The following is a 15,925-nucleotide window of genomic DNA, read 5'->3' on the forward strand; positions in this document are numbered from 1 at the left end:
TTTCATTTTTGATCCAACGTTTGTTGTGAATATTTGGAAAGACATTGGGATGGGAAAATAATTCTTCTTAAAAAGACCAGAGACAGAGGATAGTTTCCAAATGTTGGAATCTCTATAATGTGGGAAAAATGGTTTTGTTGCTCACAAGGATTTTTGGCACTTGCAACTTCAACTTTTGAACTATTCTTCACCTGCAGATTTTGGACATTCTGATCTGAGCTGTCAGAAATGCATACACTTAATCTCTTGATCAAGAACAGGGTTAGAGGTCTTAGCCCTTACCTCTAACTGCACTTTGCCAGGAACAGATATTGCATGCTTTTTTTTTTTTAACCAATACGCCATACAAGCATTAACTGCATGCACATGTGATGCTGTAGATCATGAGTCTGTAATGTGCACATGAAATAAATCTTCGGCAGAAAAGACATTCATTATTCATCTGCTACCCATACAACAGTAGATACAGTGACATTAATGCAGGTGTGTCGGTCATGAGTGGTGGTACCTCCAGGATGAACAAGAGGGGCTATATGGGCAGCTACATATGTGAGAAAGAACAAGTGGTTCTGTCAAAACAAACGCCTATAATTTCCAGTAGAGTCACAGTTTAAAAATGGGTTTTTGACATCTTACCTTTCAACATTTTGACAGCAACAGTCTTGCAGGTTGAGAGCTTGTCGATCCCAAAGGCAGAAGCCTCCACCACTTTTCCAAATGCTCCATGGCCAAGAGTTTTGCCTGGCAAAGGAAGAAGGTATTTGATAAGTGGGACAGCATTAGAGTGTCCTCTCTCTCAGGCAGAAAAATCGGATGGGGTTCCCTGTCAGTCAGGCTATGGGTCTGTAATTAAAACAACACACGGCAGGCGGTTTCTCCAGAGAATTTATGGCTCACTTAAGACTGGATGACAGCGCAGGTCACTGATAAGTAATGACCCTACACAACAGCTGCAGAGAGGGGTGACACCTATTCCACGTACCGTAATGTGGCTGTGTATATTCTCAACAGGAACCACTTTTAAAATGGACTTTTGACCTTTTGTGGTTGGACTTCTTGTCCAGACAATGCCAATCAAGTATGCTCAAACCAGAGAATAAGACACAGTGATGTAAACGAAATTTACAACAAAATTATTTTTGTGTTGGAAAATCTACAACATTCCTCTCATCACCACAAATAATAAATCATCAAGGGCATTACCTGCTGGGTTGTGTACATGTCCATTCATCCTAGCTATTTACACACACTAATATTGTAAGACATCCAAAATGTGGCTCTGAATGTTCTGTTATTCTTTAAACATCATTTGACAACTAAAGTTATGGATTTCAGCTTTGTGATTCACCCATTTAAAAGAGACTAACTGTCCAGAAACTATCTGTCTAAGGTTGCCTGTTATATAAGAAAATCATATCTTTAACATTTTCCTGCACATTGGATTCTCACCTAGTCGCAGTCGGTCACGAGGAAACTCCCATTTACTGCTGTCGTACTGAAGAAGATCATTCTGCTCCTCGAGGGGACACTCGTCAGGATCAATGATGATAGAGGGGCCCATCTTATACTGTGCCGGTTGCTGAATGGGTTAGATGACAAAATATGTGTTATCTAATACGTTTTTTTGACATTGACATCCATGACACATCGCAGAGCTTTGGACTTTTGTAACATTTCAAATGATCAGTAAGTAGAGAACATTTTTTAATTGACTATAAAAATGAGTACATAATGTTCTCCTTTGATTGAACATACAGTCATGAGCTCATCATTCCTCACTCATGGAAGGAAATGTGGAAATCATAAACACTGGCTAAATTTGTCCTTCTTTGGAACTGTATTATTTGAAACAGAAACCACAAAAAAACTAAAAATCAATGCCGTGACACTTGAACTTTCAACATCACCGCAAATGTTAATCTCTTATGCTTCTCTGATATAAAGAAGTAACATAACATCTTACCTTCCTTAACTTGCGGATGAAGAGGATAAGCATGAGCCAGAGGAACGTTGCTGCAGCTCCCGTACACACCAAAATGATTACCTCAACGTTTGGCTTCCCTTCATCGCCTGGAAAGAGAAAAAACTATTGTCAACTACCAGACCTCTTTAGCAAAGAAACCACTGTGTACTTTTCATGATCTCGTAATTTGTCATATAACATTAAAAGGGATTTGTGGAGAATTTGGATCAAAAGAAAACATTCTGTTACAAATTTGTCAATCTTGTGTTTATTTGTTTATTTGTAAATTTTCTCTGAGAGATTATTTACAAAAAGGAAGTGGAAAACACACTTTTGTGTTTAGTCCTGGTTTGTTTGGGAAATACATACCACACTTTTTCCTATAATATTTTCCCCCAAACACTGATTTCCAACCATCCATGTGGATACTCTGAAACATTGTATCCTTTGAAACTGCACAACAAGCTTGTCTGGCTCTTATATCATGTATCTTTAACTAAACAGCCAAGCAAACCACGCATACAGCATGTTGCTGAAATATCTTTGTGGTGTAGATGGAATTGATAACACTTACTGTTATCAAGTAATTTCAAGAGAAATTCAAGTTCAGCTTATTAAGAATCTATTTGGACTAAAAAATACATGAATGAAATCTAACCTACACTGCCATCCTTACCTTCAAGTCAATTAATTTACATCTAAAGGTACACTGGCAAACACATGTTAAGAGACATGCTACTCAAATTATCTACTGTATGTTTCCTGTCCCTTGGCTGTTGTAGCAGTCCATCTCATTAGTGGACCTCTTAACACTTCACAGAGGTCATGTCCTCAAGGTAAGGGCCCTCAGCCAGAGCCTCGATCATAAAACCCTAGAAGGAATTCACTTGGCATTCCTGGCAGCCACAAATTTTCTGTCAGACATTAGCTATTTGTAGTGGTGACAAGAAAACAAGAGGGGCTCTGAGAAGTATTGATTGGACATGCAGAATATGCAATGACTCCGCTGTAAAAGGCGGATGATTAGTGTATTTGATGTGATGTGTAGCCCGACTGACTGCAGCACACGACACTGACAATGCACCAAGTTGTTGTGAGTGTTGGATCTTTTTCAATGTATAGTCTCAAGGTGTCTGAGTGACTTACCAAACACGGTAACAACAGCACTTGTTTTCGCAACACCCTCAACATTGCTGGCTTCACACTCGTAGAGACCCTCATCATCTTTCTTCACCCTCTCGATGGTCAGAACCCCGTCTTTTCCCAGAGTGATACCTGCAATACACAACATCTCAGTCAAACTGATAATGTTTAAAAGGTGTGGCATTTAACGTTTGAGACTCAATCTTTTGTGCAAGTGTAGACTGGCAGTATTGCAAAAGCAGATGAAATGCTACAGTGTATCTTCAGGCACTTGAGCTAATAAAAACTGTGGCTGGAAAGTAACCCGCACCTACTGCAGCTGAGGTTGTGTTTATGCAGAATAATTTAATTTCTACTCAGGATGTTTTAAACACCATTAGCCAGAAATAATATTTTCTGTGGGAGCTCAAGTTATGCAATTACATAAAAGGATTTAGCATGCTTATCTTCTGACAGTATTGGAAGTAGTGGCATCATTGTGCATGTGTAAATGAAAATATGACTAATGCTGAATACAACTGAATGCAACCTATACTTTGCCAACAGGCTGTAATTAAATAAACGATAAACGATTAACTGCATAAATGTCTTCAGTATGCATAGATAGGAACTCATAGAAAACATAAATTCAGCTTCAGAAATGGCATCATCCGCACTCTAAATTTGAAATGTCATTTACTTGTGCCTCGAGCAAATGTGACCTACAAAAAAACATTTTATCTAAAGAAACGCTGGCTCTTTGACACATTGAGAAACTGTCAGCGTCTTTCAAAGCGGATGACAGCTTCACCTGCTGATTATACAGTCTTACTCATGAAAACATTTATTCTTTTTCTTTCAGCCTTCATCCAGTTATGCAGTTCTGCGCCAGGATTGCACTTGTGCCTCTGGTCACCAATATTATAAAATTGTATCACATCATATGATAATCATTGCACATGTAATAGCATTCTCAGGTTACCTGGTCCTTCCTCCACCTGAACCCGATTTTTGTACCATGTGATGTTTGGACGAGGAACTCCCAGAGCAAAGCAGGCCAGCATCAGGGTGCTGCTACTGTTCACATCTTGATTAGTCAGATTTTGACTCAGCCAGGGCCTTTTTCTCACTGCACAAAAACAAAACAAATAGTTTGAATTAAAGCTGCTGTTTCTCTATTACTGTCTTGTCAGACAGCGACTTATCAAGTAGTGCAATTTTGTTTTCTGGGTGCTAATTTACAGCAACATTCAGTTATCACACGACTAACTTTGAGTCACCCATGATACACTTCTACAGAATGACAATTATTATCAACGTATATCAGCTGACTAATTGATCAATCAGTTTCTTATATCTTCCTCTAACTCACCATCCACAAAAAGTGCAGCACTCTTGAGTTCAACCCTCTTGTTGAGCTTGTATGCTTGGCACTTGTAACCTGTAGTGCTGATTTCAGACACGTTATGCAGATGGAGAGAAAGAAAAATGGAGTAGTGGCTGATCTGGAGACTGGACACGTCGGAAGTGATCGTTTGATTTCTGGAATCCAACCACTTTAGGTCTGTGTAAAGGTAGCGAGCCGCCCGACAGGTCAGTGTGACGTCATCCCCCTCGATGGCTGCCCGAGGTTCGATGGTGATTTCCTCAGGGTGATCTAGGGTGACAATGGATTTCAATGATGTTAAATCATCCTCAGTTCCAGATATATTCAATGATCAGATAGGGTCATCAACAGTCACTAATTATGAATAAAGAGCATTTAACAGGAGTTCATGTCATCTGTTTAACATACATGAACAGTGACACACATCCTGCTGGCCCATTCCTGTGTTGGACAGTATTTTTGGACACAAATCGACTTGTTGCAATGCCAGGAATGTCAAATTTGCAGTTATTTCCTGTTTCATCACTGTTAATTGGAAGCATGTTGCCGGTGGACTGCATGGCTGACGGCGCTGCCGCACTCATCCTATTGGAGAGAAGCTGAGTCTGGGTCCCAGGGGAACCAGACTGAGTTTGTTTATCCAGATTTCTGGAAAGCATTCTGTTCCGTAAGAGAAGACAGCTGTTATTACATTTGTGTCCTCTTTTTTTTAACAGTATGCTCCATCTTGATCTGTCTTCCTCACCTCTGAGCTGAATTCATCTTGGGAATTCTCTCACACTGGGAGAGACATTTTTGGCACTTGGCATCCCCTCAAGCATGGGTTCCCCCCCATACATCCCTCTCCAAAAGCAATCCTTCACCCCTCAGGAGATGTGATTAACACAGCTTTTAAGGAATTGTGACTCACTTTGTTGCAAAGTGACCTGTGCTTGTGTGCAGTGACACCTCATCCCCACTATTAGTATATGCCTGTCTAAATGGATAATCATTTCAGGAACCTTTGTAAATGCTCAGATGCATTTAAAATAAATAAATTCTCATAGCAGAAGGCTAACAGAGAAAGAGGAATGACCTGTTGGCACCGGAGCAGGAATGCAGTTATTCCTAGCTATTTTTAAAGCGTGCCATTATAGCACTCCATATGGCTCAGGACATGTTTGCCTCTCTTCTACCCTGAAGCCGCTCAGCTACAGTGGAAGATGGTTTCAATTAATGCCCCCCTCTGGTTTCTTTATTGCACAATGCAATCTGCACATTCCTTCGCTGTTCCTTGCAATTCATTACAGCGTGTACTGTATGTGTAGATCATTTGAAAGAATCCAGTGCACAGTATAGTGCACTTTGCTATTATTGCAATAAAAGTCTGTGTGCACTTTCAGCTGAGCAGTTACGGCTCTCATATTCTGGTGACCCACTTACCATCAACGTAGAAAGGGATCGTCATTGTGCTGTTGCCATTTTCATTCTGGGCCACACATGAGTACTTTCCTGACATGATAGCCTCTCCTATCACCAGGGTGCTCACAGTCTAATTGGGATAAATGGGGCAATTATTACTGATTGTTCCAAACGGAAAAAAAAACATTTTGAGATAAACAACAAATGCTTAATATCACATTTCAGAATAACGCTTTGACTTGAACTTCCAGTGTGAGTTTTCTTTGAGGTTTCAATCACCATCAGAGCGGCGAGTAACTGTTAACAGGGGGGTGAGAGGTCCAGAGCTTGGTCTGTTTTATACTCTCCAGTGCGTAACATTAATGAAAGGATACATCTGGAGTTTAAAACCTGCTGAGTCTCCTTCAGACCGGCCCTATAGATCTAGTGCAGGGGCTCCACGTCAATTTCCTGGAAAGCATTTCTAACGCCATTCTCAATTTAATCATTGCACCAGTACAACATTTTAATGGCTGAAATAGACAAAATAATAAGTGAAACTTAGGTGAGAGCCAGACTGCGTGGGGCTCTGTTTAGTGTTCAGGGTGACATCTGTTTTTTGGGGGCCAGTCCGCTACATCAAAGAGAGTGAATGATGTTGGTGTATTGTCTGGGAGAATGCTGGGCTAAACTTCCTGGGCTTGTAGGAGCTATTGTGCTGACTCTCAAGACACACAGCTGTAGCCATTAAACAATTTCAGCGTCCCTGAACTTACAATGCTCACCATACACCATACAATCAGGCAGAAACAGAATATTTGTTTAAAAGTTATAACATATTGTCCAATTCATGCTGATCTGACACTTGTCAAAACAATGATGGAGTGGCCTTATGGTATTATGTTACGGCTATTACTAACCATGATGTAACCCGAGCTCGAACACAGTCATTTAAACACTGTGCACAGTCCGTAAGAGGTGACCTGACCAGACGCACTGTGACCTCTGTGCCCATGTCTTCCCGCAGTGTTTTCCTTATATAATGACCCTGGCCAGTCGCCCTCTCTACTGGGCCTTCTGGGGAGGCACTGAGAGGCCCGGCCCTGACTACGTTCTTATTCACGGGCCACAACGATTTATGTGGGGTGACAGAGAGGAATTCACTTCCAACAAATCCCTGTTCTTTAAACTTCTGCTTGTTATCATTGACCCTTAGTCCTAACCCTCATAAAGCACCAGCGTTTGGCCACAAGTACTTGTGAATAAGTGGTGCCTCCCTATTTATGTCAGACATATCAGAACTGATGCCCTGTGAAGATTACAATAAATATATGATTGTGAGTTTCTAGACAATAAATCAATTATTTATTTATTATGAAATACAGATTAAGACAGTAAACCAAAAGTTTGGATTGAGAATGTTCACTGATTCTTTCATACTCTAGCTAAAAACCTTCATAACAATGAATATGTGCCTTACTTTGCCCATCCTGCTGTAATTGTTTTCTTTAACCTAATCCTATAGACATACTCTCGAGAGGCAAAGGAGACCTGCTCTTAATTATGTTTGGGGTGAACGGTTTTAGTAAACGGCTCCCACAGGACATTTACAGCAATGTCTTCAGTTTCCCTATTGTTTTTAGGTCTGCACAAAAACATGTGTTTGATGTTTCCTAAGAATAGCTGATGGACTGGTAGATCCCACATTCACACCTGAGTGTTGATTTTTGCAGAAAAACTACATGTGCTGAATGTATTGGTGTGGCAGACTATTTCTATCTGCTTAAATGCACTGTTTACATGATCAAATCTTGCTTCTATAATTACATTATGTACAATCACAGCAGAAAATGCTTACATAACAGAAGCACAGTACCAGCTGTTTTTCTGTGTGTGTGTGGTGGCTCTTCTTCACAGGTAATGGTGTAGGGTAGAATCTATAAAAGTCTGTTCAAAGCTCTTGGCACACGCATGACTTAAGCTGTATAGCTTTTGCACTGTTTACAAGGCTTAGAGGAGTCTAAACAGAAGAAAAGATTAACTGATGTCAGAATAAAATATGTTTCTTTGGCAATGCCCAGGATGAAGCTGCAGCTGCTTCATTTAAAGGCCTTTTTCATCTGAAAAAACATTGACATGGAGGTGTATGTCACTCCATCAGAGGAAAATGAACAGTGTCTTTAAGTTATAGGTTTACCATTTCGAAGTACAGGAACAGTCTGGTATAGATCTTGCTCATTAAAGGAAGGAAAACCAATGCAGGAAGTTATCCAAGTATGTAAGATTTATGTTGCAAATTTACATTATTTATCAATATAGCATCCCCCTTTTCAGATGTACCCATCATACGTGTGAAAACAAGAGATTTACCCATATTTTCTTGGTTGTGCATTCTAAGAATAAATCAAGAATTTTTAAGAGCAACAATGAAAAACCAGGTTGATTTCTTCAAAAGGGACTGTTTAGGGCTTTTTCATGGGTTTTGGTCACAGTTACATAAGTCAAAACGAATGCAGACAAAATGAATCGCTTACAGTGACAATAAAAGTACAGCATCGCTGCCAATAGCAGGATTTATGGATTTCAGATGTTGCATCTGACTTTCAAGGCCATGAAACAAGAGGTTTCTACTTGAAGCTGACCTATCTTTTTTGCTATTCCCTTGATCTTCAGGCTTCTTCTTGATCAAATTCTCATATAAAACTTACTGTTGAGTAGGTCATTGATATTTGTCAACCACATTTCACGCTGTGCATCTGTTGTTTCAAACGCAAGTGGAAACAGTCAAAATAAAGTTAAACCACATACCTTGTTTTTTCCCTTAACCAGCTCAGGCTTGACGTTTATGCTCTTAATCCAGTTGTGGGAGTAATTTCCCCTGTCATCAATGTTGACTGGGACTGGTTTGGCGTTAGCGGTGCAACTGCAGGATAGAAAAAATGTAATAAGAACATCTAGTCATGCAGTCAATATGTGTAGGGACAAATGCAAATGTGTTTGACATTAAACAATACAACACAGAAGAAAAAAGACTCTCACGTTGTTTAAGTTGGGATAATGTAACGTTAAAATATATCACATGATTATAAAGTATAATGTGCTATCCTACTTTAATATCCCTGATTCTGAAAGGGTATTTTAAAAGGCCACTGAGACTGATGTGGGTTGAGTCCAGGTCTAGACCATCTTATCTGGGTTATAAAACCAAGAGAAAGCATTCATTTGACCACCACCCCCAAACCCTCACCGCCCGTGGTGGGGAACAATCAGCCTGATGAGAGGAGAGGCAGAGGAGGAAACCGCAACAGCGACAGGAAGGGCTGTGCTATGCGTCACCTCGTAGAGGAAACACCCCCCCCACACGTTCTGGCCAGAGGAGATAAGGTTGATCCTAAGACCTTGGCGGTCAACAAGGGAGAGCTGATAACTTCTCAACCTGGCGATAAAGACACCCCATATTTCTGCCCCCTACACCATCAGCCTCGTTCTACATCCAATATAAAGCAAGCTTCCCTCAAAACTAAACCCTCCCCACTCTCTGCGTGTCCCCTCCAAACGCACAAAGATTTAGATGAGATATGATCTTGAAAGGCTACATGCTGGATTTACAGTGACAGGTACTTTACAGGGTCAGGGCTGTATAAAACAAACATTTTGCACAATTGGCCTCCCACCAGGCTATAGCTGTTCCTTTGTCTCATTAGCTGCCTGCCACTGTTCATAGTGCCAGCCCCGATTATCTTTAGGCCAGGCAGAAAGAGTTGCTGCGACTCAATGCTCAGCTAAAATTTGTCCTAAATTTGGCAAGTACAAGTGGGTTTTTGAGATCTTTTAATAAATAAAACAATAGAGGCACTGGTGGATTAACACCATCAAGAATGACACATCAATTTGTCTCTTTCTTGTGCAGTGGTCCACAATGTTGTTTTTGGTAATGGTGTTGAGGCCTGATAACCCCAGGGTAATGACCCATTGTTTTCCTGATCTTACTACTCGCAGGTCTCCTGCTGCCATTGACGAGGCAGGATCTTGGGGAATGTTCATCTTGTTTGTGGGTTCACTACAAGGCCGGTATTTATGCACAGTCACTCACACACTCAGTTCTGTTCTGGTGTGTAACAGCTCTGGGAATCTGAGATTAATACATCTCCCCGTGTTTCCCCTTCAGCCTACACAGCCACTGACCACATACGAGAGGGCAGCTCTCCAGGGCAGCGTTTCTTTGATTAATGTGTCATTTTCTGGGCCAAAGTCAATTCAGTCAATGTAGATCTGTTTGACAGTGGGATCCCCGGGCTGTTCTGGTGGGTCTGGACCCTGCACTTAGGTAGTGTTAAGTGTGTGATGCTGTTTTCCTGTGCATTTGTGAATTAAACTCCAGTACGTTGTGGTACTTAAATTTTGTTCTCCAACACAGCTGTGCAAATTGTGCAACTGCTGTGCACTTTGTATTTAAAGTAGTAGACACATTTACATGATTTAACATCTTTGTTCAGCCGGACTGATAATAAACATACAAACTGTGTTTTTTGGAGTAAGAGAAACTTCAGGAGTCAAGAGTAATTTGAATCAAATCTTTTAATCTCCTGTAAACTGCCGGCTAAATCTGAAAATATAGTATACTTGTAACTGACTAAAACCCCAAACTCAATCCAGGAGGACCACTATGTGATAGCTGGCTGCATGAATTTTGATTTTTCAAATTATGATGGGTATTAATGACTGCAAGGAAAAAAATCAGTTTGATGTGTTTTTAATTCTTCAAGATTGAAGGAAGTTTACAGTTAATCTAGTTTAAACATTTAAATGTTTGTGATTATAGTAAGATGGTGACTCACTTTATAAACGCAAGGTCTGATAGACACGGTTGCCAGATCCACGTGATATTTGGCAAAGGTATCCCAAAAGCAGTGCAGGTTAGCTGATGCTGTTTGCCGGACATGTAGGGCTGCACGTCCACAGTGGCAAGCTCTGCTTCTGAAATAGTTGGTTTCACTGTGAGGGAGAAGTGCACATAACCACACATTAGTACAGAGACACACAAACACAAAAACACAGGGAGCGAGATAAAGAGAGAGTGGCAGCAGGTTAGATCAACCATCCGCCATCCCAGCCCACTGTGGAATCTCATAATGTCTTTATAATGAGGGCTGACAGTCATAATGGATAGCCATGAAAAAGGTGCACACCAGTTGTCCTTTGGACGTTGTGTAGGAGAAGAATGGCAGGATGATTGGATAGCCCGGGGCTGTAGGTCAAAGCGTGACCCCAGAGTGGCCCGTACACATCAGTGTATCAACCATCAATAACAGACAGAGATCCTTGTGCCGGTACACATCATCATTTCCCTCCATTTTGAACAGTTGGAATAGTCGGGTTATACAGTGACATAGCTAGGCAAACCAGAAAACCTGCATCCCACCACGCACAGGCCATCACGTAGGACACATTCCTAATCTGGAGCAATCTGACAGCCCTAAACAACTGATGAAATATTTCCATAATTGATACCAGGAATCTCTCTTCACTGTGTTTAGTTGTGTCTGTGTGTTTTATTTTTTAAGTTTTGTGAAGCGGGACAGTTAAGGATCATAAATAAAGTTAATACAAACCACAGGGAGCTTATTTAACACTTTTTGGCACGGTATTTAGATTCCTTTGTTTAAAGAATGCGATGAATATTGCTTTGCCCCTCATGACAAGCTTGAAGCTTGAAGTAGCTGACACACACTTCTTTGTCCTCTATAACAAGCAGACTTCATCTCTTCCACATAACATGCTAAAACATTTACAACCTCCAGTGTTAACAGTTATCAGTAGTATTCAGTTAAAACAATCAATTACATACTCAGTCCTTGTGTTCCCCCAAGCTGTATCCATATTGCATGGATCATGTTGTTTATATGAGCTGCACTGTATATACACATGGTGAGGATGCAAATAAATGCTGGGATCTAAGGGGGGTCTGGAGCGCCTGGAATCTGCGTGCAGAATAGAGCCCAGGCCTTTTACACACTGCGCCAAGCCCCCCAAAAGAGCCCCAATAATCAACAACAGCTGCCCCTGCTACGTCAATCCAGCCCTGGAATCAACAAGCCCCCAAATTCCTCTCATACTAGAGTTGCTACCTGCCGTCCAGTGAACTGCACTGAAAGCAGCTACAGCGCTGGGGCAGCCAAGGCACTGCTTCATTTCCTTAGGATCAGCAGTCATTATCAGGTTTATGGCAACAGCTTACCTTCGACTACCAGCGTGTAGCTCAGATTCCTGTACAAGCCCTTAACGTGGTTGCCCAGGCTTATGGTGAAGACCCCAGCATGCTTCTGCTGCACATCACTGATGATCAAGTTGAAATTAGACATCTTGTAACAGGTGGAATTCTTGTTGATAGGGACCCCATCTTTATACCTAAAAATGGAGGCATTGAAAGGTTTTCAAACAATGGATAAAGAGTAAGAATCAATGATTTAAGTGAATGGAAAGTTGACTCATAAAGGTGCTCAAAACATAATCAGTAGTTTTTATTGTAACTGTAAACCATTACTGACCATGCTAGCATGTCTGGTGATGGCAGAGCGTTGACCTTGGGCTCAAACACAAGCCTCTTTCTACCTTCCTTAACAGTCACAGTACTAGGCCGATCATACCTATAAGAGACATTGAGGAATGGATGCTCTGGAACAAAAGACAAATGACAGACATTAGAATCCGTCAAAAACTGCAGTTGCCATTGTAACTTTGTAGAATCACCACAGTGATAATTATTTAGAAGTTAAAATGTTGTGATAATTATGTTGGGTATTTATGCTTTGAAATTAACTTTGGAGCTTATGGATGTCGTCCCCTTATTTTTAATCCATCCAAAGCATACTCACCATAGACAATAACTTTTGCTGAGGTGTTCTTGTGTTTCGTGATGTCAAGCTCAGCTCTGCAGCGGTACACCCCCTTATCCTCCATGGTAATGTTTGGCAAAATTAAAGCCTTGCTCATTACAATAACCACAGCAGTGGGGCCTAGCGTCTTGTTCTCATAGTGTTGCTTTTCCTGTGGACAAAGGAGGTACTATAAACTCCGCTGCTACAACCTGCGAGGGTTTAAGATATAGTTGTACTATGTCAAAAGTAAATCCTGAATTTACCCTCTTCTTTGGAAAATCCCATGTGAAGTTGATTCTTCCACCATAGGATGTCTCCCCAGTACAGTTGAGCATGAGGGTGTCTCCAACCAACACTCTGACACGCTCCGGGGTGATCTTCACATTATTAAGAACAGTAGCTGTAAAAATGGTGACAATTATAAGAATACTGTAAATTGCTCAAGAAACAGAGAAATCAACACAAATCTATATTTTTCAATGACAAAGTTTGGCTTGAAAGAAAAGCAGACTCACTTAATCTCATAGGGATGTACTTTGACTTGAACTCACGACCGTTGACCATGGTTTTACAGTTGAGCATACTGTACTCAGTTGTGGGTTCGTAGGGAATCTTAAATCCAACCTTCGGATTCCAGACCATTTCCTTAATGACCTTCTCTGGAAAAGGTCGTAACTGCAATCAAAAGAGTAGAGCAGAGAAGATTTGTCAGTACCAAAGATATTTGGTGACATTTGTTATGTTTGTTAAAGAGCACTGAAACAGATAGACTGCAGTGTAATGCACTCAACTTAATTTGACATGTAACTCTTGCTCTACTGGGCTCAGCTGGGGACAGACATCTGTTAGTGTGAAGAACTAATTAGGTTTAATTGTTTTGTGGAGAGTAACCTCTGTAATCATTTATGCAATGGAGCACAAAACAGGGTTGACTCAGAAAAGGATGTGCGTGCCTGCTGCTGTTTGCTCTCAGGCCAGAAGTTGGGCTGGGAGAGGAGGCGAGGGAAGGGAAGGAAGGAAAGGGAGCAGAAAGGAGGAGTGCCGTAGATTTACCAACAGCAGGAAGGTCACACGACCAATAAGCCATCTGAGTAAGATGTGTTTGACCACGGCAGCCACTATGTCATATGATCATATTAAATCAATAACTAGAAGCGCACACCTTTGTGGTTGGCATGGTAACTTTGTCAAGATTGCTTTCATGCTGTCTTTGGTGACCACAACCAGGTTCTTACGTTTGAGAGAAGGATGAAAAGCCTTGTGCAACCTGCATCACTGAGGGATCTCTCCTCCACTGACATCTTTAGCTACATTCTGGTATCAAATGTTACAATCCTCATGATAAGTTCCCTGTTGTTTCCTGTGACTGGACACGGTGTGTACTCTTTTTCTACTGGATTTCCTGATGTTTGTAAGTGAAGGGGGGCTAAATTTAGTCTAAGGGATCTATTCTGAGAAAAAACACTCTTGGAACACCTTCCTGCTCTTACAGGAAGCAAACAGAATAACTCCCATCGCCGGCCCTGAGCTTCACTCAGACAAGCCAATGTCCCTGGTCTGTCTCTGTATGCTCAAGTGATTTAACACACAAAGGGGTGTGAGAACCAGCAAGACGCCTTAAGCACAGAGTCCCAAAGACGACAAGGATACGATAAGGATTCCCTTCTGTGGAATAAATAGCAATCCAGCTTTCTGAGATGATGTACTGTGTGATTTACTTCAAAATCCATGTGCAGCCAGGTCTTTGGAGCACATACAGTGTATTACTATATACAGCACAATCATAAGCAGAATATATAGAGTGAATGTCTTTGGGAGACCTTACCGCTGTGAGTGTAACAACAGTATCAGGAAAGGACGTCCGGCAAGGAACCACGAGGCTGGTCTCATGCCTGTAGAAACATAAGACTTCAGGTGTCTTTGGATGAGGCTCCACAAATGGTTGCTCAGGATCTGAGGGGCAAAAAAATAATAACTGAGATCTAAAATACAGGTCATTTAGAAATCGCATTTGAAAGCAGATGCGGCCTCTAACATTGTGTCTTTTGGGATAACCATGTTTTGAAGCAAATTTACAGCTGTTGTTCTGAAATAAACCGTTACGCTACAGCTGAGTTTAGCTGTGCAATTGAATCAGGGCAATGTTTGGGCATCCAACTCACAGATCAAATCTCGGATCAGTTCTTTCTAACCGGATAAGGCAGCAGAGCACAGATAGAGCAATCAGGCTAGTGGTGTGTTCCTACTTGGCAGCCAGGCATCATGCGACCGCTGTGGGAAATTCATGACTACACAAATAGTCTGCAGTTGGTGTGAGGTCAAGCAGTAGTGGAGTGATAAAGGATCCATTATTTGAAAAGTAAGCATGGAAAATTATGCAATAAACAGCTGAAGGGCTTTGAAAAGAAAAGCGTTAGACTAAACACAGGCACAGCAGGCGGCCTGGGAACCACATTCACAGAGAGGGAACAAAGTGCATCCAGCATTTAGTTTAGTCATTGTCTACAACTATTTCACATCCCTTAGACCAAACTTTCATGACTTTATCTTTATTTAATGTATTTAAAGCAACTGATTTAATACCAAAAAGAAAACATCTAGCTAAAATGGACTGAGGTTGACTTGACACTCAAAATCTACTCTCATTATCCCGCTGAACACAATCTCCATTTCAATGATTCTGTAACTGTAACTGGTGCCATGTGACACTTTAGCGGAGACATCTGAAAACAGTAGCTGGAGCAGGAAATGACCAGGGCTTCCCGTGCAATCACGCTCACCCTCCCACCTCAAGAAGAGACCATAGTAGCAAATAAACCACTTCCTCTCTTTCTGTGAAGGGAGAGCTGTGGCACAGGAATGTAAGGGATAACTGTCGTCATGCAAAGTGTGTACAATTGCAACATTGTCTTTTTCTGTATTTCCTTCCTTTTTTCTTTCTTTGAGACTTTCTTTCTTTTTTCAAATTCTTCTTATGCTTTCTCTTCCGTTTTCGCTGACAAATTCTTTTTTTTTGCTAAAGTGGGTAGTTTCCAGCTCTCGTATCTTGCGGGAAATATCAGATTGCTCATTAGCCATATTACTCTGTCCATTATGTGCCACTGTTTGTGGGCTCAGTTCAACTCCAACTCCTGGCGTCAGAAGATGACAATCACCCTGTGAAAACCTCTCTTTTATCAGGAGTCTTGACTTTCA

General features: G+C 41.2%; 1 protein-coding gene across 1 annotated transcript in view; it reads right to left on the reverse strand.

Annotated features, from left to right (window-relative positions):
* kdrl (kinase insert domain receptor like) overlaps positions 1 to 15,925 on the reverse strand; it is a 44,619-nt gene that overhangs the window by 19,788 nt on the left and 8,906 nt on the right. The window contains exons 4-18 of the mRNA XM_054597599.1: positions 14,556 to 14,683; positions 13,246 to 13,405; positions 12,994 to 13,130; positions 12,728 to 12,899; positions 12,401 to 12,527; positions 12,091 to 12,260; positions 10,691 to 10,847; positions 8,661 to 8,775; positions 5,895 to 6,003; positions 4,458 to 4,742; positions 4,068 to 4,214; positions 3,110 to 3,238; positions 1,964 to 2,070; positions 1,450 to 1,579; positions 637 to 741 (exon numbers count right to left, since the gene is read on the reverse strand). Coding sequence (XP_054453574.1) covers positions 637 to 741; positions 1,450 to 1,579; positions 1,964 to 2,070; positions 3,110 to 3,238; positions 4,068 to 4,214; positions 4,458 to 4,742; positions 5,895 to 6,003; positions 8,661 to 8,775; positions 10,691 to 10,847; positions 12,091 to 12,260; positions 12,401 to 12,527; positions 12,728 to 12,899; positions 12,994 to 13,130; positions 13,246 to 13,405; positions 14,556 to 14,683 — 2,178 coding nt within the window. The remainder of the gene's footprint in view (positions 1 to 636; positions 742 to 1,449; positions 1,580 to 1,963; positions 2,071 to 3,109; positions 3,239 to 4,067; positions 4,215 to 4,457; positions 4,743 to 5,894; positions 6,004 to 8,660; positions 8,776 to 10,690; positions 10,848 to 12,090; positions 12,261 to 12,400; positions 12,528 to 12,727; positions 12,900 to 12,993; positions 13,131 to 13,245; positions 13,406 to 14,555; positions 14,684 to 15,925) is intronic.

This window comes from Anoplopoma fimbria, chromosome 4 (assembly GCF_027596085.1).
Source record: "Anoplopoma fimbria isolate UVic2021 breed Golden Eagle Sablefish chromosome 4, Afim_UVic_2022, whole genome shotgun sequence".
Classification (NCBI taxonomy): domain Eukaryota; kingdom Metazoa; phylum Chordata; class Actinopteri; order Perciformes; family Anoplopomatidae; genus Anoplopoma; species Anoplopoma fimbria.